The 24,622-nt window shown below is 31.1% G+C and overlaps 1 protein-coding gene across 2 annotated transcripts in view; it reads left to right on the plus strand.

The window, feature by feature from the left end:
* The window catches only part of LOC144847407 (CNK3/IPCEF1 fusion protein-like), a 31,963-nt gene that overhangs the window by 3,845 nt on the left and 3,496 nt on the right, over positions 1–24,622 (plus strand). The window contains exons 4-15 of one of the 2 annotated variants that reach the window (XM_078703747.1): positions 832–961; positions 1,792–1,911; positions 2,567–2,629; positions 3,238–3,306; positions 4,070–4,332; positions 18,780–18,988; positions 20,269–20,644; positions 21,581–21,671; positions 22,072–22,257; positions 22,649–22,731; positions 23,473–23,639; positions 24,018–24,536. In XM_078703747.1, the coding sequence (XP_078559873.1) occupies positions 832–961; positions 1,792–1,911; positions 2,567–2,629; positions 3,238–3,306; positions 4,070–4,332; positions 18,780–18,988; positions 20,269–20,644; positions 21,581–21,671; positions 22,072–22,257; positions 22,649–22,731; positions 23,473–23,639; positions 24,018–24,536 (2,276 nt within the window). The remainder of the gene's footprint in view (positions 1–831; positions 962–1,791; positions 1,912–2,566; positions 2,630–3,237; positions 3,307–4,069; positions 4,333–18,779; positions 18,989–20,268; positions 20,645–21,580; positions 21,672–22,071; positions 22,258–22,648; positions 22,732–23,472; positions 23,640–24,017; positions 24,537–24,622) is intronic. The other variant, XM_078703748.1, reaches the window with a different exon arrangement.

Below are 24,622 nucleotides of genomic sequence, written 5' to 3' on the forward strand. Positions count from 1 at the left end.
GTTGTGGTTATGATCTAATGTAAAGGTAATATGTTGAATGCATTAACCTTCAAAGTACTTATAAAACAGTAATACCATTTAGCAGTTGAAATGAAAAGTACTTATTTCTCATGGGATTTTCCTTTAGTGTTCTAATAAATTATCCAAAATAGACACTATATAGTAAATCACTAATAACAAAACTCAAACGGCTTTTTATTCTGTATTAGTTTGATTCTTATAAACGTCAAATTATCATTTACCGACAAAAGGTGTATCTGTGTGTTGTTAATCCTTGCTATGCTATTGTAAATTTTGCCAATATTTGAAATACCATGTTTATTAGCGTGAAGAAATATAATGAAACCTTAGTTTATACAATGAAATATAGCATAATAGAATTTCTGTTATCACTACTGACTCTTTAAAAGGATAACATATACCTGTAACTACTAACTATATACAGTACCTGCTCTCTCTCTCACTTAGTATTAGTAGGGCTGTAATGAGATTCGTATGCTGGCTGTTTGATATTTATCTTATGTAAATGTGTTTTTTATGATGAATATGTCATTACTGTGGTATTGTACTGTACCACACCCATATTTTGTCAAATCAAAGTATTTTTTGTGTAAAAGTTGGTGGATTTTGAGATATATATACCCATACTTAATATGTTTGGTATTTATGTTTCCAGGGAGATCTCCCTGATGTTTCCTTCAATATTTGTCTGTGACAACCATAAAATTATACACCTATATAAAACTAAAGTTAGGAGTTTTTCTATTATGATATTGTATTCTTTATTGTAATCTTTATTGCATATTTGTACAAAATATTTGTATTTTTCAGGCTTCCATTCTGCGGGAATCCTGAATACATCGCAGTTCGAAATAAAGTATTGGAACATGTGATGAAACTAAATTCCTTTTCTCAACTCACTGGCGATGCAGCAATTGTTGAACGTGCAATATTAACCACGGTATGTTGTCAACCAAATCAAGGAACACCCCCTACCACACAATGGGACAGTCCACCTTTCCACTCTCTATTGGGCATCCAAACGTACCACCATCATCATTTTTTTTTTTAATTTAAAGGATGTTTTTAATATAAAAACATTTCTCAATATTAATGTACACAAGGTTTGTTGGCAGTTATTGACCTTTGATCACTGTACTTTAGAATATCATTATCATCAGCTCTTGTATTCTGTACATTATAAATGTGTGTGATTTTAATTTTTATATTAACTATTTGTATCCTGTTTGCAATGTACATAAATGTATAAAGCTATCTGTAATATTTCAGTCTAACTCTGCAATTTATTAATACCAGTCACAATCAACTAGATAAGGTTATAACAGTAAATATAACATCTCTTCACCATTACTGATAATATAATAATGTTAATGTAAAGCTCTGTCTACTATCAAACAAAAAAAGTGTGATGTTCCCAAATATGGTAGTGATATGAAATCATCATGTCCATATATGGGTACATCACATTTTTTTTTTGTCACATAAAGTTTGATTGTGTAGACAGAGCTTTATGGTGAAGTAATGACTGATTTTATTAATAATAATGTCAATTTCATTTAAAAACATGGTAAAACTTGTGCCAATTAGACTATGTACTTTTACCAAGCCATAGGTAGGCAAATTGACATAGACAACCAATGCTAATTACAACATAATGTTACTTTTACTGATAGTTTTTACAATGACTTGCTAAGATTTATTGTAATATAATTTACTGGTGCTGTGATTGTGAAGACGGTACAATTGATTTTGAATTTTTGTTTTTCCCAGAGTAAAGAGCTGTTAAGTTTGAGCGAAGTGTTTATCCGAAACGCATGTGATCCTTTAGTAATACAACCAGCATATATTGAGTTAGTAACATTGAGGAAATCCAGCAGTGATGTCCAACTGGTAAGCCTACACTATTATTAGGAATTACTTGGATTAAGAGATTGCAGCTCCATCGTCTCACTTGGTTTATGTGAAGCATTTTGATGATAGAAACAATTATTTTGATAAACTTAACTTGGCTAGGGTTCATTGTCTTTAAAGCCACAATACAACATACAAAAAAAAGAATAAAAGATGATGAAATTAAACAAAATGTTTGTAAAAAGTTGATGTGATATGATAAAACTTTATTGCAATTATCTTCATATAAAAGTCAAATTGAAGTTTAACATTGGTGAAAAAGAGCAGGTAAAATATATATATATATATATATATATATATAATGTACAACTTCATAACTTTGATCAATTTAAAATTTAGGTAACAAGATGTATGTAATATAATTTAAGGGTCTTTGTATAAAAGGTCGTTTGGCATTAAAATCCCTTTAGGCCTATTTTTCATTTAATTACAATTTACAAATATATTTATCAATAGAATCCAATTTGGTCTAACAAAATTTACTAATTTATAAAATAGCAGAATAAATTACAAATCAATTGCTTATAAAATGTATATCAATTATGAAATAAAAGTTTGGATGGGTAAGATGGAATGAATGAAAACAAACAAATTTTCATATTAAATAAAAATGTTGAATCAAATCTTTTTTTAGGGGTTGTTCATTAAGACGTCAACACTGGATGGCATTCATTATATAACAGAAACTAAAAGAGGAGTAAGTCTATATTTTCTCATTTTTATTTTGAATTTTTGTTTAATTTTAAAGAGAGTTGTTGAGAATGAATTGCTGCAATTGAAACATTTCTTTAGTAAAGGCATTTGCCTGTTTACTTCCTGCAGGAAGTTGCATATATTATCTAATCAGCTTAAGTTGACCTGTGTCTACAAATAAAGCTTTGCTCATTTTAGTTTTCTTCATTTAGTAAATATTTGAAAATAAAAAATTAATAAGTCTTGTAAATGAATATCTGAAAAAAAAAAATAGTTTGATTTACAAAATGTTGGATATCAAATATTTTTATACTAGCCATTTACTATTACAGTTTCTTTTATTTTATTTAAAACAAAAACAATTTTTATTAATTTTTTATTATATTATTATGGCTTTTATTTTGTACTCTTTGAAATTTGCAATTCAAATTGAATTGTGAGTAGATAACAAATATATAAAAAATCAATATAAATATAAAACTTTTAAACGTTCTAGCAGAAAACCATTGATATAAAAAAAAAACCTGCTATAATTATTATATACATATATTATTATTAACGAGTAAGAGATAACTAGACCGTTATTATTAATATGTATTTGTTGTTTTGTAGTCTCCGGCTCATATCAATGAAAAGATCCATCCTGGTGATGAAGTCTTACAGATCAACAAACAAACTGTGGTAAGTATTATTTTAAAATCTGTCCAGAGAAAAAACTGTGTGTAGGAGACTTGTACGGCCACTGGATCCTTTCTTACAGTCTTTTATAGAATATGTGTTAAGCATCACAAGACCTACTCTAAGTAAACAAATGCTGGTTAAGCAGCGGAAAGGTCTATTGTTTTTGATCTCAAAGGACAATGTCATTTAATTTTCTGGTTTCACTTTAAGAAAATGATGTTGACTAACGTATTGTACTGATTGTTTGTATTATTATATTAAAAACTCTTCTCTCAATAAATATTTACTTAAATGAACTGACACAATTTAATTATCCATTTGTTCCGTTTCTTGATTTGTACAACTGTTTCATTTTATGATGAACAATAAAAGTAACAAACATCTTCTTCTGCGAACGCATATTATTTACTTATGAACAAAAACACATTTTAATTATCCATATGTTCCGTGTCTTTATTTGTGTGTTTCATTTTTTGACGAACAAAAAAAGCATATATTTACTTAAACAAAGAAACTAATACATAATTTAATTTTCATATTCTGTCTTTATTGTAGAACTGTTTCATATTGTAATAAATAATAAGATGTTGTAACTCCTACACAACATTACGTTAAAAACACAACATATTTTTATATTTGGTGAGATAAATTCATGATAATTAGGAATTTTTTTTTAAGAACATTTTTTTTCTTTATACAGGTCGAATGGAGTCGTTACAATAACAATTTTTTCAAAATATTTTTAATTTTTTTTTATATACAGGTTGGATGGAGTCACAACAAATTGATAGGGGCTCTAAAGGCGGACAAAACTGGTGTTGTGTTAACGTTAAAAAAGCGGCCGTGTAATCTAAAAACACCCGGTCACGTTATCAACTCACACAGATGGGCCGGCAAGGCGCACGCACCGCCCGGCAAACCAGCCAGCAAGAGTTACAGCCGAAGGAAACTTCTTGAACAAAGTAAAAGTCGGTTGGAAGACCACAGTGAAGAGCGCCCTCAGGACAATGGAAGACCAAGGAAATGGTAAATGCAATGTAATACGTATTCAATTTCACATTATATATAAATGTATTTTGAAGAAAATAAATTTTTTTATGACCATTTTCCCAGTGGCGTAACGCAGATGGAAAAGGCCCTTGGTTTGCATTGGGGCTGCTCATCCCTTAAGCTCTGGGTCCCCTGGGTTTAGCCAGTGAGTGCTCATAGCTGTTTTGCCACTGCATTTTTCCCTTTTGAGTAATTTCTGTCCGTTTTGTTCATAACCTAGAACAAAATGTTAACTTTCTTCAGACTACATTGTATACAAACTTCACTGTTGTGTGTTGTGTCCACGTCGCTATAGTTAGTCATTACACCACTAAATAGTAATTGCAATAATATATTATACTTGTATCCTTCACTGTTTGCACGTTGTATTCTTGTGTCCTTACCTTTGCGAGTTTCTTGTTCTGAATGACGTGAATTATTAAAGTCAACAAGAATATATTATCCTCTCAAAATCATACATATCATTAATTGTATTCTATATTCAATTCTTTATCACTGAAATTTAAATAAGACATTTTCATTTCTCATCTACTCTTTGTTATTTGTTATTCATATATTAAAACTATATTCATGTTGTACGTGTATTCATTTGGAAATTTGATAAGCCTTCATGTCTTAATTGTAACAATAAGAAGAAATTGTTTATATTTTGTGTATTCATATATTATATTAGTCGGCACTTTAAACAGTACTTTTCAATACTATACTTGTCTGATATTGTGAGAATTGTAATGTTAACATACTTATAAATTCATAATGGGTTTACTAATAGTAATAGTGCATTCTAAATTTGTTTACATTACTATATTATTTGTTTTTAAATAATTTTTCTTTTGGATGATCCAAAAAAAAAAAAATTATTTGAATACTATACAGAGATCCAGATGAACATTTTAAATAATATTATTTGTTCATATTCGTAAATTAACCCTGATTCAAAATTAAAAAGAATGTTTTTGGATTGGGAAGATTCAATAACTATATAAATATTTTTAGATTTAATTAGCATATCTAAAATACAAATGGTGCTAATTTATCTTCTGAAATGCTACCTTATGGTGTTTTACAATAATATTAATAATTAACATATTTAGAGTATATTTAGAATTAATGATTATACATATTAATACAATATACAGTTATACAACATAATTGTTTTACCACGTTGAAACACCGGTTCTCGTCAGATCACCGAAGTTAAGCGACGTTGGGCCTGGTTAGAGCTTGGATGGGAGACCATCTGGGAATAGCGGGTGCTGTATACGGAGCTGGGGTCCCGTTAGGCATTTGAAATCAGCACTGCTGACTCTTATGGCAGCCCCTGCATCTAGTATCTGCCTCAGACCTGTGGTCAAGGTGGGCTCTGGATGAGAGAAGCCCTTGATCAATGTTAGGACCAATCAAGGTGCTTTAAACAGTCCTGGCTTTGTTTGTATCAAACCTGTTAGTGGCGGTAATTATCGCTGTTGGTTTCGATTGAATAAAATAAAAATAAAAATAATTTCCATTTTATGGGTTACAGTACTATAGGTAAACAATACATACCTTATCAAAGGGTTGGGTACTAGAGAAATATTAACCCTTTTCTTCTTGTTAGTTTGTTGTTTTTTAATTTTTAAATTATCGTTTTGTTCCAACAGTTTATTCCAAAACCAGTTTACATTAGGAGGTAAAGAGAAAATACTTTTTATATCAATTGTTATTTTTAAATAGTTTGTATTTTTTAACAGATAAAACACATTTTTCTATCAAACCTTTTTTTTAGATTTTAAAAATAAATTCTGAAAATAAAATAATAAAGAATCTAAAAGGAGACTGTGTCAAGTATACATTTATTTTTACTTTCTGGCAAAGTTTTATAATAAGATAAATTGCTTGCAATATTAACAAAAATGCAAATTTTATTTAATTATTAAATTTGAAAGCTTATGATTTATAACATATTATTAGTAGGAAATTGTTTTTGAGAGATTTAGGTTTATTTGTTAGGTTTATAGAATTCTATGTTATTCTCTTGCCTGCTGTCAGTCACCTAGGTAACCATGACTAGGTCAAATGTTTTTACTGTGAGTTTAGAAATCACATGTTCTTCATCGTCATCAACTCTCTTATATTTTTACTTGTTTTAATTAAGCTGGATGCTCAATCCTTATTAACTACTTATTTAATTTTTCATTACTCAAAAACTTATTTTGTACATCAGCTCTAAAAATCTAACACCTTTGCTTCTATCATAATTCATTTTTGGAACTATAGTATTTCTTAGCATTTCAGATTTAATACTTAAATTGCAATAAGGCTAGTATAGTGTAGAGAGTGTCTCCCATCAGGTTCAAGTTACTCGTTCATATACAGTCTCCCAATACCGGACTCTCTGATAAAACCAGAAACCCTCCCAAGGTCCAACAGTTCCCAAATTCTTTTTTACCATTAAAAACACATTCAGAATACCAGACTTTCCGGAAAACCAGACATATTAGGCCAGCACAAAGGTGTTAAATATTGATAGAGTTGACTTTAATGTTTCACTAGATCTATTCTAGTTCGAAGGAAATGTTTCTTTACATTAACAGTTGATAAATAGGCTTTATGACAACAGTTAAAACTGTTAATGCTTGATTGATTTTAATTTGATCTTAAAGATGATTCTCCTGCTGAAACTTGTGACATGTAATGGTAGTCAGAATCTCAAATCTTGATTTTTAGATTACAACTGATCTTTCTCTGTGCTATAATAAATTGAATTTGGAGTAAAATTGACTGACTGCTTTATGAAGTACCAATAATAGTTGCTAATCTTAGCTGAAGATAGTTTTAATGTAGTATTAATATTTAGAAAACATTTATTTTACTTTATGTGTTTAATACATTCAGTTTGCTTAACATTAATGCTGTATTGTGCTAAAAGCTACTAAAACGCTACTTTAACAAGAGTGTTATGAGTTATGATGATCATGAAGATGATGTTGATTATGCCCATACTTGATATTGATGTACTCTTTCAAACTTTTTGTGAGAAATAATTGTGAGTACTTGGTTGTGAGATTATATCAATGATGATATTAGTGGCGTAATGCAGAGGCCTGGGGCCCCTGGTTTATGAACCCTAAGTGGCCTTCCAACGATGGAAGCCTTGTGTGTTTTTAGCCTTTTTCGACATATTTTAATGTCTGTTTTTTCCTCTGGGCATGCTTAGGAGCCCCTTAAGCTCCGGGGCCCCTGGGTTTACCAGTGAGCACTCATAGCTGTTACGCCGATGATATTGATGGAATTCAAATTAATGAGCAAAAGTTTGTAATATATTTCACCTACTGCCCTCTATCTTGGTTAGCAATCCAGATTTGGTTTAATCTGCTGGTTTCTAACTGGAGTAGTGTAGTAAAATTAAAACATACACTTTTATTTGCAAACAGACCTAACACATCTTAATGACTAAATTAGTCATGTGATTTATAGTCAGGAGTATAAATTACAAAACTTTCCATATTAGGCATATTCATACTATATTCATACTAATCTTTGACCAATCAGATCATTGGATTATTAAGAGTTGTCTAGGTACTGGTTTGTTTGAAGAAACGTCCTATTTTTAGAAATTATGCTTTAAAGATGAAATTTTCTATATTACATTATGCAACATGTCCATATATGGGCACATCACATGTTTTTGTCACATAAACTTTGATAGTGAGTGTAGACAGAGCTTAAGCCTAGTATCTATTTCCTGATGTTGCAAACAAGTTTAAAGTAAAAGTTTTGTTTGAAAGTAAAAATAATTTTCAAGAAATGTTATTCAGTATTATTATCACTTTCAAACCAAACCGTTTCATTTACATTTTAGTTCTTGCTTACAATTTAAGAACACGTTGAAGGCCTACAAGTATTTATTTGTGCTCATTGCTTTACTATCCCTTATTTCTTGATTTTAGCATTAAAGTTGACTATTACGTAGGAACATTATCAAAGGAAAGCGGTTATTGCCTAACTGGCCATTAACTTCTTCATATCCAGCTGAAAATCTCTGATCTGTGATAGGTCTGTAAATGTCTATAGCTCTCATTTCATTGGTAAATTTCCTTGTTTAGATTATGTTGCAGTTTACAGAACAGGAACTAAAAACGTATAAACAATAGGAAAAGGCTCAATTTCTAATAGTTTATTTTATTTGCATGAATTCAACAAGTCTGGCAGATCTTTACAAAGAAAAGAAATCACTTTGTAATGCTTCGAAAGGTGAATTATTATTTGGAGGCTAAGTGCTGTCTGCGATTCAAGTAATTCTCTGTGTTTGTGATGTCATCAATAGACTTGTACAGGATACCATGCGAGGGTTATATAGTAGCAGAGCCTTGGATAAATATAATTAAATATTTTTAGTGTAGGAGTTATAATGCCCAGTTTGGTTCAACACTAACAATTGCTTTGTTACGTTGGTATAAATGGAATATTGTATTGTTTGTGTAAACACGATATAGAACAGAATTTGGCGTTAGGACGGGACTTAAAATTGGACTGGAAGGAAGTGCTTGACCATGGGTCAGTTATTGCAAAGGTTTTTCAAAAGTAAAAGGTAAGACGAGTTTACCTACTGTAGATCAGTAATTGTTTGGTTTTGAAAAGGAGTTAAATGGTGCATTGTGAAATAGCTCATAAAGATTGTTATCTTTTTGTATAGGTTTGAGGAACATAAAGGTGTTTGGAATGCTTACATACATTAGAACATTTTAAAGTTAGAAACTGTAACCAGTCAGCGATTTTCTACTCTAAAATAAATAAAATTCATGTTTAAAGAAAAAAAAAACATAGACGAAATCTTTGAATACAATTGAGCCAACTCAGACATGAACTTGGAAACTTGTGCTTGATATGTATGAACCCTACCATTAGACCACTGGGACTAGTCAAGATAGTGAGATTCTGACAAATGTATTTTAGCAATGCATCAGTGTTTAAGTGGTATATACAAAATGTGTTGCATTTAGTATAGGTTGTAAAAAGGGGCCAATTTGGTTCCCTTCTCACCTACCCTTGAACCAACTTTGAATAAACTGTATGTGTCTTTGTATGGAAGCTAATGGACTTTAGTACTCTAAAAGGGAGTATTTAGAGGGTTAATTTCGGTTATATTTGAGAGGTTCATTATTTAGGATCATGTTGATAGGAGCACTAACATGCATTGGAGTCTAGGGTATGTGTACTATTAAGTATAGTAGCAGTGTGTGGTGTTTTGCTTGTGTTGTTGAAGGACCCCTACGATTAATTTGGATATTGTTCTTTCTGTTTCTTTTTAAATCAGAGTCTCTCAGCCATTTTCCTTTTTTCCATGTTTACTGTATTTCTGCTCTCAAATTTATGTTCATTCAAGTTTTTTCAGTTTTAAATTTTTATTACTTCCTCCCATTGTATGTACGGTATTCTGGTTTTTTTTTGGGTCACCAGACTTCTCTTATAACATGGTTATTGCATGTATTTTATATGAAAGTTCATTGAAATAATTTGTGTTTATAGTGCTTATCCCTTAAGAGACTGTATACCATTTGTAACAGTGTTTGTTTTACATTGTTTGTTCCTTATCAAAATGTAATCTAAGCTCTAGAAATGTACAGTAGGAATAATAAAATAGAGTATAACTATTAAACACAGTAGCGACAATATTTAACACTACAACTAGCAGGTCATATATTATTATATACAAAATAGTCGCGAAAGATTGTTTTGTCTTTTATGATTGGTTCAATGTTGACATAACTGAGCTAAAGGAAATGTTAAATTGCGGAGTGAATGGATTAGATCCGTTGGGAATACAGGAAGGAAATCATGGAATCAGGAAGCTTAGATAAGGATGACTATAGTTTACCTTGGCAATAATTATTTCAGTTTGAATTGTACTTTCTTTTTTCTGTGATATTTCACAATGCTAATTATGTAAAGCAAAGTGTTGGATACTGTTCTCATTTGTTTCATATTTGATTGCTTCATTCAAGCGGAACATAATATTTGCTTATGCTCTGTCTACACTATCAAACTAGTTTGACAAAAAAAAGTGTGATGTGCCCAAATATGGTAGTGATTTCCCCAAATATGCTAGTGATATGACCATGTCATCATGTCCATATATGGGCATATCACATTTTTTTGTCACATAAAGTTTGATAGTGTAGACAGAGCTTTAAAACAGTTTGCCAACATTTTGATGTTTTTTAAATAGATGAACCATCATTTCGTCATTATTCACTCATACTTTTATCTTATTTCACATCATAATCATTATTATCATTATCTGATTACGTGATTACGTGATTGTAGAATCAGAAGTTTTTTTTAAATTTTGCTAGTTCCCTCCTTATCATCACTATTGTCATATTTCTACTCCAATCTACATCTTTAATCATTATAAAAAAAAAATGAAATCATAAAAATTACTGTTTATTAAATTATGCAATAATTTAGCTAAAGTTAGTCATACATTTAAAAAACAAATGTTTCCGTAAAATCTTGTGGTGTCCTGTCATTATTTTCAATCCTTGTTCTGTTTTCCGATCTTGGTTTCCTGAGGGAATTGACTAATTAATATTTTAATATATACACCAGGGATAATAGCCAACATTGTTCTGAGTTCTCAGTAATATTTAAATGGATTTTCCTTTAAATCGTAATCCATGATAAAACAATATGCCCTGCTATAAAAAAAATTATAAGTATTAATTCTAGATAATTAACCCGGATATGTGGTATTTATTTGTTGGTGTTTTTTTCCTATCGTGGACACAACTTTGTTCGTTTAATCATTTGTTGGTGGTTTTCATTCTTACTAATATGTTAAAAATAAAATTTAATTTCTTGTTTGATCATAAGTTAAGTTTTGTGTTCAGTCATTATTCCAGAAGAATCCATGGTTTAATTTCAACATCATACGAAACCGATGAAACACAATGCTATGTATAATTGAATGTATGACATGGGGGGCTAATACACATTATACGTACTAGATGAAAATAATCAGAGGACTAGGTTCAGTTATATTTAGGAGTGAGGTTGATTTATTTAGAGGATGAGTACTAAAACATGTTAGCATCTAAAGCTCTGTCTACACTACCAAACTTTATGTGACAACAAAATGTGATGTGCCCATATATGAACATGATGATGTTATATCACTACCATATTTGGGCATACTGTATCACTACCTGTACCATATTTTGGCACATCATTCTTTTTTGTCAAACTAGTTTGATAGTGTAGACAGAGCTTTAGGTTAGGTGCAGATGGTACTATTATATATAGTGTTATGTATTTAGTAAGACTCCTAAATAGCAATTGAACGTTGAACCTAACCAATTAAATCAACTTACAGTACCCCTACCATAAATTTCATGTTGTTTTATTGGAGCCATCCCCAGGCCAGTAAAATGTAGTAGCAAGCCCTGTTAGTTGGTTGGTTGGTTGCTTTTATGTAGATAAAAATCAAAGTCATTGTCTATAAATGAATGAGTTGGTATAAATAATATTGTTGCCAAATTTTAAGTTGAAAACAACATACAATAGAAAAATGTAAGTTAATTGTGAAAGTGAAGGTAATAAGGAAACAAAAACAATAAGAAGGAAATCAAGAGAATATTAGGAAGCTCTCGTTGGGGATTTCCTCACCATGGTAACGGAGACACTCCGGGAGTTTAATTTACCTGTCCTGTCACTGCATCTGATTGGTCTACTGTCTCCCAGTTGGTGTAATTCATGGAGGTAGAAACTTTTGTTATTTTCTACCTCCAAGACGAACTCCTAGTAATTTCAACTAAATGGAATGTCCCAAAATATTACCTCAAGGCTTCCTGCTTGGTAGATAAATTTGTAAAAAAAATATTTTGGCAGTAGATGACAAGTGTCGGTGTACAGTACCATAGTGTGTCATTGTCTATTTTGCATTCATTAGGTTGGCTTTACTTAATGATTTGATGTTAAAAGCGGTTTACCTTTTTGTCACTGACGGTCGTCAGTTTCCTTTATAGGATTATTCAAATGCTATTATGAAGTTGTCAATTCATGGTGTAGCTGTGAAAGAAACTTGAAAACTTCACAACCATTTCCTGTTCCACTGCAGAGAGAATTCTGACATTTTAAGATTGGTGTTTTATTACTTAAATTGTTTCACTTGGTAGTAATGATTTGGGGTTTTTCTTTTAACGTTTTAATTGTAACCGGAAGATGTTGATTCATAAAGAAGTTATACCATTGTGGATTAAGGAAGGGTTGAGAGCCGTTGTTACTATTGAAGTTAACTTCTCGTAAGTTTTCAGTTTTTATAGCCAATTATTTTAACTAAGGTGTGTGTAAATAGAGAGGTTTATGTTCCTTTTAAAAATTGTTTTCAGCTTTTACAGTAGTATGTGTGTTCACATTAACCAGAATTATGTGTAGACCATAACATCATGGTATGGCTTTTTAACATTCTTTTAATAACATATTGTAATCATTGCTTGAGTTGATTTTATCTCTGGATAATTCTGGATTTTTTTGTTTTAGAATTCACTTTTTGTATTATCAGCCCACCTGTTCCTGTTGCATACACAAAAGCGATTTATTTTAGAAAAGATTAAAAAATTAAATTTATACTGCGGTGGGTGATCATCATCATCAACGAACTAATGACGTCATTACCCAAATGTAATGCACTCACACAGTTAAAAGCTCAAAAAGATTACAGATACGGTAATTGACCCAACGGTCAATGGCAGTCAAAATTAAAATCGTTTTTATTGAAACTAAAAGTTTATATCATTTTAAAAACACCCTTAATAACAAGGATAGCCTACAAACAAGCCCATGTTTATGTACTCTTTTAATTCCATATGTTTGGAATTATTTGAGAAAATAGATAATTTACTCATTATTTAACCATTTATTTGTTCAAAGCAGAAACAGGACTTGTAGAGTAATTTTACAAAACCCACTAGAACTGAACCATGACTAAATCATTATGTCATCTTCAGGTTTTTGTGGATATGATTACAAATAATGTTTAGTGTATTTTATCTCAAGGTCAAAACTGAATCATGTACTGTAATATTGTGAACAATATTGCGGTAGGAATCATTATGATGCTTCATTGAGTACGTGCATGACACTCACAACCTTGTAGATATATTTAGAAATGCGTGTTGCCAACATGGCTTCTCACAACCAGATGTTATATAACTGACTGTAACTTTTAGATGCAAATATGTCATTAAAAAAACAACATACAAATATATAGTTATGAAAAATGCTATGTTGGAAATGACTATTTCATTACACTCTCAAAATAGGTTTGCATTTTCTGATCTTGATATTGTGATTGTTAACTTCTTTGGCTTCTGCACCAAATATCTGGAGTGTGTGATGATGTCATTTGTGAAATCTCAAGCCAGCAGCAACCTCAAACATGACATGTGTTTAGTATGCACATAAGAATGTAATGTAAATACTCAATAGATTCATTTTGTTGATAGGTTTATAATACTGGGGGAAAACCTAAAAAAGTTTATTTTCTGACCTCTAATAAATATGTCATTGTTTCCTGTTCAGATATTGTAGAAATCTGACATCTTGCAACAATACAAGTATGTATGTTGGATTCAATTGTTATCTTTTCCTTTGTTATTAACCTCTTTTACTTTTGTAATCTTCTATAGACATTAGCACCGTAGGTAGCTAACCATAACCAGTTCATTTGATTGTATTCTGTAGGGATTTAGTAGCTAAACATCACCCTGTTTGCCTTGGGCTTCTGTGCTTTGCATGTTAATAGGTAGTCGGTTTGCATTGAATTTCACCTGCGTACCTTACAAGGTCGATTTGTGTCACTGGTTTTTATGACTACAAGTAGTAGTATTTGACTGTTCAGAATTGACTGTATAGTAAAGTATAACTGTGTTGAATGTTAGGCTACTTGTTGATTTGGACCATGCAGGTTGTCATGTCATGATTGCACTGTTGAAGTACCTAGATTAGGTAAGTGTGGGATATTTTTGTGTTTATTTTGTTAGACGTTAGTATTTCCTTGTTTGAAATTGTTAGTAAGGCCCAGAAAATTGACAAAAGGTTGTATAATGTAAGCCCAGTGGGGGACATAGTTATAGAGGAGGTCTGCTTTGATAAAATGCATGATAACAACAACAGGGAGGTATGTATAAGCCATGTCTACACAATCAAACTTTATGTGACAAAAAAGTGCGATGTGCCCATATATGGCAGGGATATGCCTGCATAGGTAGTGATATGACATCATCATGTCCATGTATGGGCACATCACATTTTTTGTTACATAAAGTTTGATAGTGTAGACAGAGCTTTAGAGTATGTCCCCCTTCTGATCTGCAACATTTTCAGGACAAGAGTTAAATTAAGTCATGTATATCTGGAGAGAAGAACCAACATTATTTTTTGCAGGGTGAGAAATGACTCTTTTAGTAGTCTCTGTCATTCTAAAGCTCTGTCTACACTATCAAGCTATTTGACAAAAAAAGTGTTATGTGCCCAAATATGGTAGTGATATGCCCAAATATGGTAGTGGTATGACATCATGTCCATATATGGTCACATCGCATTTTTTTGTCACATAAAGTTTGATAGTGTAAACAGAGCTTTATACCTGGCAAGTCATCTCTGATATGTTAAATTTTGGATAAAAAGACAATTTACTAATTTAGTTGACAAACGAAATATTACTCTTATTCTTTAGGTTTTAGTAAAGTAAATATATAAATTAATTTATAAAAGAAGTTTTTATTTTAGAAATGGAATCAATACAGGCATTGAATGTAATCAGTTATTTTATATAAACACGTGATATTTAAAATGTTTTGATAAAATTCCCAGTAGTACTACATTAAAGCCTCATCAAATGTTAAAAGATTACTAAACACAAGAAATGTGACTGCAATCTGTACAGTCTCATTTAAAATCATCAAATGTCACGCTAATCTATACAAACTGCAATCTATACAAACTGCAATCTATACAAACTCAGTTAAAATCATAACCGTTTATACTGTATATATTAGAGCAATGAGTGTGTTTATATCATTAGTGAATTGTGACATAACAATTCTCAACCTCCAAATGTAAATTATATTTTATGAAAGTTATATTGTCCCCGTAGACAATTTTTTTTTTAATATGCCATTTTAATGTAACATAATAGTTATTCACTTTGACCAAAAACTGGATAAAAAAAAAATTTTCCTGAACAAAATTTAATATAAAGCAAACTATACCTAAATTGTCTGTCAGACAATGGTTTTTGGTTAAAATTAACCTTTTCTTTTAAAATAATTTTTTTTTCTACAGAATTGAATAACTTTAATAAAGCCCCAAAATTGCCTATTCAAAATCTGATTTTATTAATATTTATTTTTTATGTTTTTGGAGGACAATTCAGATATAACATTCTTTAATACTTTGAGCTCATTCCTCATCCTTCAAATGGGAGATTAGCTGTTGGTCTTGTGCACAGCAAAGAACACTGCATTATTTTTGTGTTATACATAAATTTAAAAATAAATTCATCCGCACTCATATCTATCTGTAGGAAATCGCTGCTTTCTAAAATAAATAGTTTCGGCTCAAAGAACAATTTTTGATGGCAGTATAATTTGAATAAATAAAACATATCCTTCACATCAAGGTTAAATTTTATATTTATATGAGACAATTCAATTGATATGATATAATCCATAGACATGATGGTTACTATAATCAAAACCTGTTCTATATTCTCTTATTTAATGACTAATTTTGCGAATTCATAATAATATTACTCATCTAATAATCTGACATAAGAGCCGACATGTTTTTCAAATAAAATATTATTATGATTATCGGAGCGTTACTTGATCAACTATCGTAGAGTTGTTTTAATCCATTCAATTGTGAGGTGTGGTTATTAGAAGTATAGCTATAAACAAGCTGGCTTTTGTACTGAATAGTAATATTGTTTAAGTAGGTTGTACAGGAAAAATTGATGTCGGAAGTGGGAACCGTGACGTAGTACAACCTACTGTCAGTGATTGGAAAGTTCAGTTGCTCTGATAGGTGTACCACCAACCTTGTCCGGTCTATCTACTCCTACTAGCTTAATCGTAACAGATTTTATCAAGGATTAAATTCGGGAAATTGATCACAGTCGTTGGCGTATCCAGCTGTATATAGTGCGTGCAAATTGGGGGATATAGGATATTATGCTTTGATGTTATGTTTTTCTAGTTGATCTTATAGAGTAATACTAATAGTACTGACAGTTGGACAAAACATGTATTGTTGTATAGTATCTGTGTTGATTTAATTGTGGAATGAAAACATTGTTGTGTTGCAGATTTATTGATTAAATCTAGTTTTATAGATTAGATTTCAACGTTTTCGCACCGTTCACTTCAACAGATCTTTCCATTGAGTTAATTACTTTGATGTAGTTATCGTGGCACAAGTACCTGGTGTACTTCGGCAATTAAGCCGCCTTATTTCACGCTACACCGCAGGAAATAGTACAATACAATAAATCTCCGTTCTTCCATTCAATCACATCAATAATTTGCTCGTGGAGAGATAGTGATTACCTGTTAGCATTGCTGAGATACATCTTCTGAACGGAAATTTTCACATGGAATTTTAAGCTATATTTTGTATAAATTCACGGATAATATGAATTGTTTCAGGGGCGTTGTGTCATCTGTGACCGGACGCAAGGGAATATATCGAGTTTCTGTCTACCATTCTCGGTAAGAAATTAATAAAAATGAAAGGAAAAGGTGTTTTTATGTATTTCCTTTCTTTTAAATCAAAAATGCTGTTGCTTGTGAAACTAGAAAATTTATCAGAGTGAACATTTAGCTGTAGTCGTATCTGTGTTTGGGTCAGCTTTGTCAATTTATGCAAAGATTAGAGTAGTGTATCAAACCATGGAGAAATAAGATCAAACTCGGTAATTGTGTTTTTTGTAATGTTGTTATCCTAATTAGGTTTGAGATGGGAGATAGTAAATGTCATCTGTCACAATGTTATTACATTAATTAAGCTGTGATTATTACTAAATTACATTATGTACACATGACAGACAAGATAAATGATTTAATTACTAAATATTTTATGAGCAATCAATCATGTCTTGATAATATATCAATCAACTTAAAGATTTAAAGATGTTGAGGTTTAACTTTATTTTTTGTTTTTTTATGTGAATTTTTAACTTTTTAACTTTGAACAAACAAAAAAATAATTTCAAACCATGTACTGTATTTTACTGTACTTTAAAATATCAAATATTTGGTAGATAAAAAAAGAAAGGGGCAATATTATTTAGTATAGAACTTGTTTCTATTTATATTGTTGTTGCTTAGAGTCTCTGTGTAAAAAAGCTTTATTTTAGTTCCATAACTAGCATAAGATAGCATTCTATATTACCTAATTTTTATGGATATAGATTTATTTTTTTTAATGTAAAAGTTTACAGTTTACGAGACTACTTTTAATTATTATTCCATGGAAGTACCAGGAAACTAGTGTTTATATTAGTTCGTCAACCTCATGCCGGGAGTGTTAGCAAAGGGAGTGGTTTGTGGTTGCGCTATAACATGATTCCAAATGCACAGAGATTTTATCTTTATCTAACATTAACAATTCTAACTACAGTTGAATGTAAAATGTTATAAATAGATATGTTGGTGTGGAATAGACTTTATACTACTGTAATAGTATAATATAATAAATCATACATTATTAATTTTAATTAAGATATGAGAGTATGATACCATACGTTCTTATGATATGATATTATTTATTGTCACTTTGGTAAAGACAAAATTTGGATATAAGAGTATGATGATAACAAAAGAACAGTATAATGTATAGTTTATTTTAATGATTGTAAATTAAAAAGTTGGTCTAGTTCATTGAGGTTCACCGATGCCTCTATACATCATGAGAAATTTCCATTTATATTCACCATCAAGAAAATAACATATTGCAGAAAACAATCAAATATTGGCACTGAGCGAAATCAAAATAATAATGTATTTAACCTAAAATTGTTAAATTGTAATACTATATAACCTTCAACTAATTTTGAGCAATGAATTTCCCTTTGGACAAATGAACTATGAACTATATCCAAGCCGATCGGCACTACAAAAAGCTGGTGACATCCCTGGACATAAGTAACAAACGTGTCAATTGTATAGTAATAAATTAAAATTGATTGGTCGTATATTGAATCAATGGGCAATGTATGGGCAGACATCTGTTACCATATCATATACAAAAATAAAATGCTACATCGCAGTTCATGATATCGTTATTGATAGCTAATTTCTTATGAAGGATGTAAGAAATTATAAATGCAATTAGTAAATGACTACTTTTTTATTTTGTTCTTCGTTTATTATGTTTTATAGTATTGAGAAGGATGACAGTCCATCAGGAGGACTGAATCTAGCAGAGAGCAGCGAACTGGGAACAAAAGAACCGAGTACGACAGTGGATGATACGAATGGTGCGTATCGACCGTACGTTGAAACGGATCTTGATGCAAAAGAAGAGGAACAGAAGATCAACTCATTATCTTCAGATATGAGTACTGAATCTGATAAAACACAAGTACAATGTGAGTTGATATAGTATTTCTAATACTAACGCCATATTAAAGGAGTTACCCTGTTTTAGTAGATCCCACAGCACTGCACTGAAATGACGTGACCCTTAGGAGAGAAGCATGCACTTGAAAAATTAAACATCTAAGTACACAGACAGAACCATGAGCTATTGATAGAATGGTGGTTAATGTGTACATTATCATTATCATCATTATTATGACACACATTGCTTTAAATTATCTATGTAGTATAGGATTAAGTATGGTTGGTGTATGTTTGTTTTATAAATTATTACTTCTATAAATAGAGCGCAAATTATGCATGGCTATTTGATAATAACTCAATATTAAAAACAATCCTGTTTTCTGCCATACAACTCTAATTCCTAAGATTTGTTATAAAGCTATGTCTACACTATCAAACTAGTTTGACAAAATAGTCTGATGTGTCCAAATATGGTAGTGATATGACATCATCGTGTCCATATATGGTCACATCACAGCATCAGAGCTTAAAGCTCAGGTACAGGCATGAATTTTAAATATAATATCTGGTTAATTGTACATAAATCAAATATTTGTAACAGAAATCAAGACGAAAAAACATGAATTTCCCTTAATATGGTCAAATACAAAATTTGGGAAAATTCTTCCATAAAAACCAGGAAGACTTTTTTTCAGTAGTTAGGTAGTTAACCTAATGTAATAAAATGTCTGGTGACTCCCTAGATGGTGAAAAAAGATGGTGGATATTACGGTGGATAATTTTTGCTATAGCATGAAAATAAAAATCTGAAGTTGAATAAAAATATCAGAAATGTAATATTCAAGTTATATTACCTATATTTATTCATCTAATAACATTTTTTATCACACCGTTTATTTTTCCTAGCTTTTTGAAATGCCTCTCTATTTACAAAATTTGTGTACAAAAGAATAGAGATTTTACTGTGTAATTTGAACTATCCCCCCACTGATAAGAAAGTGCTTATTTTCAACAAGCTCGTGTAACACAAATAAAATCCCAAAAATTATGAAACATAGGGGAAACTATAAATCGATAATTATTAGAATGTATGATCAATAGAAATGTTTTGCCCGCACCTGGCCTTTAAAACTGCTGTATGTGGATCATCTTGTGTGTGTTTCCTTAATTAATTAATGAGTAAATTCCCTATGGCCAGTCCTTAACATGAATCATAATAGTCATTATATCATTATTTGATAAGTAATAATATAAGTTTTTTATATTTTTTATCTATGAAATAATTGTGCCTCATTTTACCTTTTAGTGGAAAATGTAGAAATTGAAGTAACAGAAAAGGAAAAAATAAACGAAGATGAAAAGAACTTAAACAATATTGAAAATGCTACTGAAACATCTACAGACAACATTGTTGAGGACACAACACAATCTGAGGATGTATTGAAAGATGAGGAGATTGAATTGAACCAAAATGGCAACAAGGAGGATGAAATAAATGAAAAAGACATTGAATCAATTGAAAAGGAGGAGAAAGAGGTTGAATTAAATGAAGAGGATGAGAGTAAGATGAGTCTAGATGACATCAAAGAGTTGGTACCAGCTGGAGAGGGTGAACAGGACCCAGGTGCACCACCCGAATTAGTTGAAACTTCTGGATTGTCTGATACTACAGATACAAATAGGTAACCATGACTTTGATATAATTTGCATGTACTTAATCAACAAGTTGTACCACACTGTTTTCTTGAAATTTACTTTTACAAACATCACAAAAGCACTTGAATTCTCTCTTCTATTGTTAGTTAAGTTTTCTAGTGTCCCACTTGAGCTGAGAGTTCAATGTATCTCACACAAAAGATTGGTATTTTAAGATCTTGTCTCTAAAAATACTAAGGAATCCTAAGGAATCAAGGCCAAAAAGTTTTACAGGACATTTTTTCCATTTTTTAAAGGGGTTTCTATTGTTAGTTAAGTTGTCTAGTGTCCCACTTTAACATTTTCAAGTTGAGAGTTCAATGTGTTTCACACAAAAGATTGGAATTTTAAGATTTTGTTTCTAAAAAATCTAAGGAATTAAGAAAGATGAAATGTTTTACAGGACACTCGATTGTACTACTGTATTTGTTCCATTTTTCAAAGGGTTTTTCAATTTATTTTGAATGAATCCAATTTCAACATTACACATGACATTGTATAGTCATCTTAAGTGCTAATGCATAATTAAGTACAACAAATGAAAAAACACAAATTCACTTAAATTGTAATTAAGCGAGAACTTCTGGCATGGATATTTAGTTTCTCCAAAAAGCGTAAACTCTTTATTAAATAATCGAAGAGCGTTGTTGACTTTTCATGTTATTTCAACTGCAGTCGGCACACTGTTTGTGTAGCATTCAATTAAAGACATGCTCTGTAAAGCTCTGTCTACACTATCAAACTTTAGGGACAAATGATGATGATGTCATATCACTGCCATATTTAGGCTTATCACTACCATATTTGGGCACATCACACTTTTTTGTCAAACTAGTTTGATAGTGTAGACATGCTCTGTAACAGAATGCTTATGTAAGTACTGATTTTTATAAATATGAACAATGAATAATTATATTTCACAGTGTGAGTAGTGAGAGACCGTCGTCTATCAACTCAGAACCATCGTCTATCAAGTCAGAGCCTGTAGGTTTAACTGTATCAACACGTTCACAAGTAATTATAATTGATCAATAATTGATTGGAGTTTGTAGTTACAAATACTATTGTGTTATGGCTGACGCAACTGATTGACCACTTGTGTCAAGTAAATAAAGTGAAAATGAAATGAAAATAACATTGAATAAAACTTACTGTACTCGAAACAATGAGAGGGAAGTAATGATTCAATAGTTTTGCATAATTTTCATTGTTACTAATATCTACCTGTTGAATCTAAACTTCCTTTTCATTATTTGAAAAATGTTTTATACTATGTTATTTAAACATAATCAGTGCATCATTGGTTTTAAATAAACATATATAATTTTAATGTTTTATTGAATAACAAATAAACACATTTTCTTTTATTAAGAATCAAAGTCATAAAGTTGATAACATATCATATTTTTAAAAGGTTAAGTTACGTCCAAAGAAAGGTTCAACAAGGTCACGCAAAGATCGACACGTATCGTGTATTGACCTCGGTCCAGGTCAGTATGAGGGTTGGCTTGAACGGAAAGCAGATACACGCTTCGGTAAATGGACTCCGTATTGGTGCGTTCTCAAAGACTTGGCTTTCTACTACTACAAAAGTAAAAAGGTAATAAAATTATTTGATTATGGTTATCTTTATATTGTATGTTGGTGATAAATATGTTTAATTTTAATGTAAATCAAAAGGTAAAGTTAAAGGTAAGTCCCGTGTTCATTCTGAACGTAGGGGAATGAGCTGTTAGGAGCTCATTGTACTAAGCCTCAGCATTATGTGGTAGGGTGGCCAGTTCCTTTCCACGCCGCCTTTTTTCTCCCTAGTATTTTTCAACTAGGTACTCATTTACAGCTGAGTAGACTGGGAGTTGTCGGGAATTGAACCCGAGTCTCTCTGTATGACAGTCAAGTGTCCTAACCACTCGGCTATCCAACTCCTCAAATCAAAAGGTAAATTACTGAAAAAATCCATGATCCATAAAAACTATGTTGTTTTATTTCAGGATTTAAAAGCAAAAGGAATAATATGTTTGGTTGGATATGAAGTAAAGCGTGAGGAGAAGAAAGAAGAACACAAGAAACAGTTGTACGTACCATTTAAAATAAATGATGACACTAAGTTAGCCACCAACAGTGACCTAAGTAAATGATGACACTAAGTTAGCCACCAACAGTGACCTAAGTAAATGATGACACTAAGTTAGTCACCAACAGTGACCTATCCACAATGTTCCTGTCATAAAACATTTTTGTTCACTTTCATGACATCAAAAGCATTATTATTTGTTTCAATTTAGTTTAAGCTATGATTTGATGTTAATTATTGTCATGTACTTTATATAGCCATTTATAATCCCATGCTCAAGCATAATACCATCCCCAATATTATTCATGTAAATAATACCAACCTAAATTTTATAACCAATGCCCCTGGTTCTGTACTCTTATATACAGTACAGTACTACTATTAGTTAGACAATAAAACTCAAAACTTGACAATAGTATGTATCCTAGGGTAGAGTTCACTCCACTAAGTTAATCAAAACCACATACCCAACTGTAGCACATCATAGTATCTCAATGATGCTAACAATGTATACAAATAATTACTTGTTTCATGTGATTCCATTTTAAATAATATATACATGAAAGTAATAAAATGTTTGGTAATGGCATGTTGATACTGCTATTTGCCTAATAAAGTGTTTGTATGATTATAACAAATTCATTTACAGTATTTCTGTTATTAATTTTCTACATATAACTTTATTAAATTATGTAAGGGTCATAGTTGACTTGATAATTATGACATTAATTTATATTTCAGCCAATTTCGAATCAGCCATAAAGGTTTAAAACCTTTTATATTTTCTGCTGAAAGTAAAAAAGACTTGGATTCTTGGGTGGAAAAACTTCACTTAGCTTCTGTTACGTTTAATATACCTGCAACTCTACCTGAAGAGGGAAATGAAGAACTTGTTCAGATGGCAAATGGTAAGTTTTGGTTTGTTTATTTATTAATGCATTTAGTTGTGAATCTATACAAATAATTAATCAATTGTAAATGTGGGGGATTAACCTGCGACTCATGTGTGGACAGCGACTTTCTTCTCCCGTAAGGGTTTTTCTTTTTTTCCACCCAATGGGGCTCTGCCTACGACTCAGTGGTTGATAGAAAAGTTTAAATTTCATTAACAAATAATTTTCAAAGGAAAACTTTCCTATGAAGGTAACTGATATATATATTTTCAAGGCTGTTACCAACCAGCTAATCTGGGGACATCCTGATTAATTATTTTTTTATAAAAATCTTTTTGATTTGTTACATTTTATTTACAAACCATTGTAATTTATTTGTTTAATATTATTTAGATATGGCTGGTTACCATAGCGAAAGTGGTGACGAAAGTGGTGATGAAGGTGATACAAATCCAAATATCACAATTAATGGAGAAGGGTCAGTCAAGAGTCAAAGGTCATCTTCCAGCAGTACAGGTGATGAAATAGAACCAAATTCCATAAAAAGAGCATCGTCCATGAGTACATTAGCAATAGAGGGCAGTATACAAACCCAAAATGGCAGCGTGCCAAATACTGAATCAGGAAATATTACTAAATCAAATTCATATGCTAGTCTCAGTGTACATTCAACACAGGGCAGACCTAAAGCCAAATCAGCATCAAACATATTCAATGGTACAGCTAGTCCGGGTGTAATGCGACGCTTAAAGAACGCCCTCAAATCGAGAGGAGACAACGAAATAAAACGCAGCTACACTACGGCGGCTGAATCTTCCAAACCAAAGAAACATTCGTTAGTTGATGCGAAAGCAACTTCGTTAATTAATGTTGCTATGCCGACAGATGATGTGGATACAAAACAAGAACCAGGTACTTACCAATCACAAATGGCAAAAAAAGCATTTTCATACTTTTCTTGCTTTCTTTCCTTTGGTGATTATTATTTACTAATGCAC

The sequence above is a fragment of the Antedon bifida genome, chromosome 7, assembly GCF_963402885.1.
Source record: "Antedon bifida chromosome 7, ecAntBifi1.1, whole genome shotgun sequence".
Lineage (NCBI taxonomy): Eukaryota > Metazoa > Echinodermata > Crinoidea > Comatulida > Antedonidae > Antedon > Antedon bifida.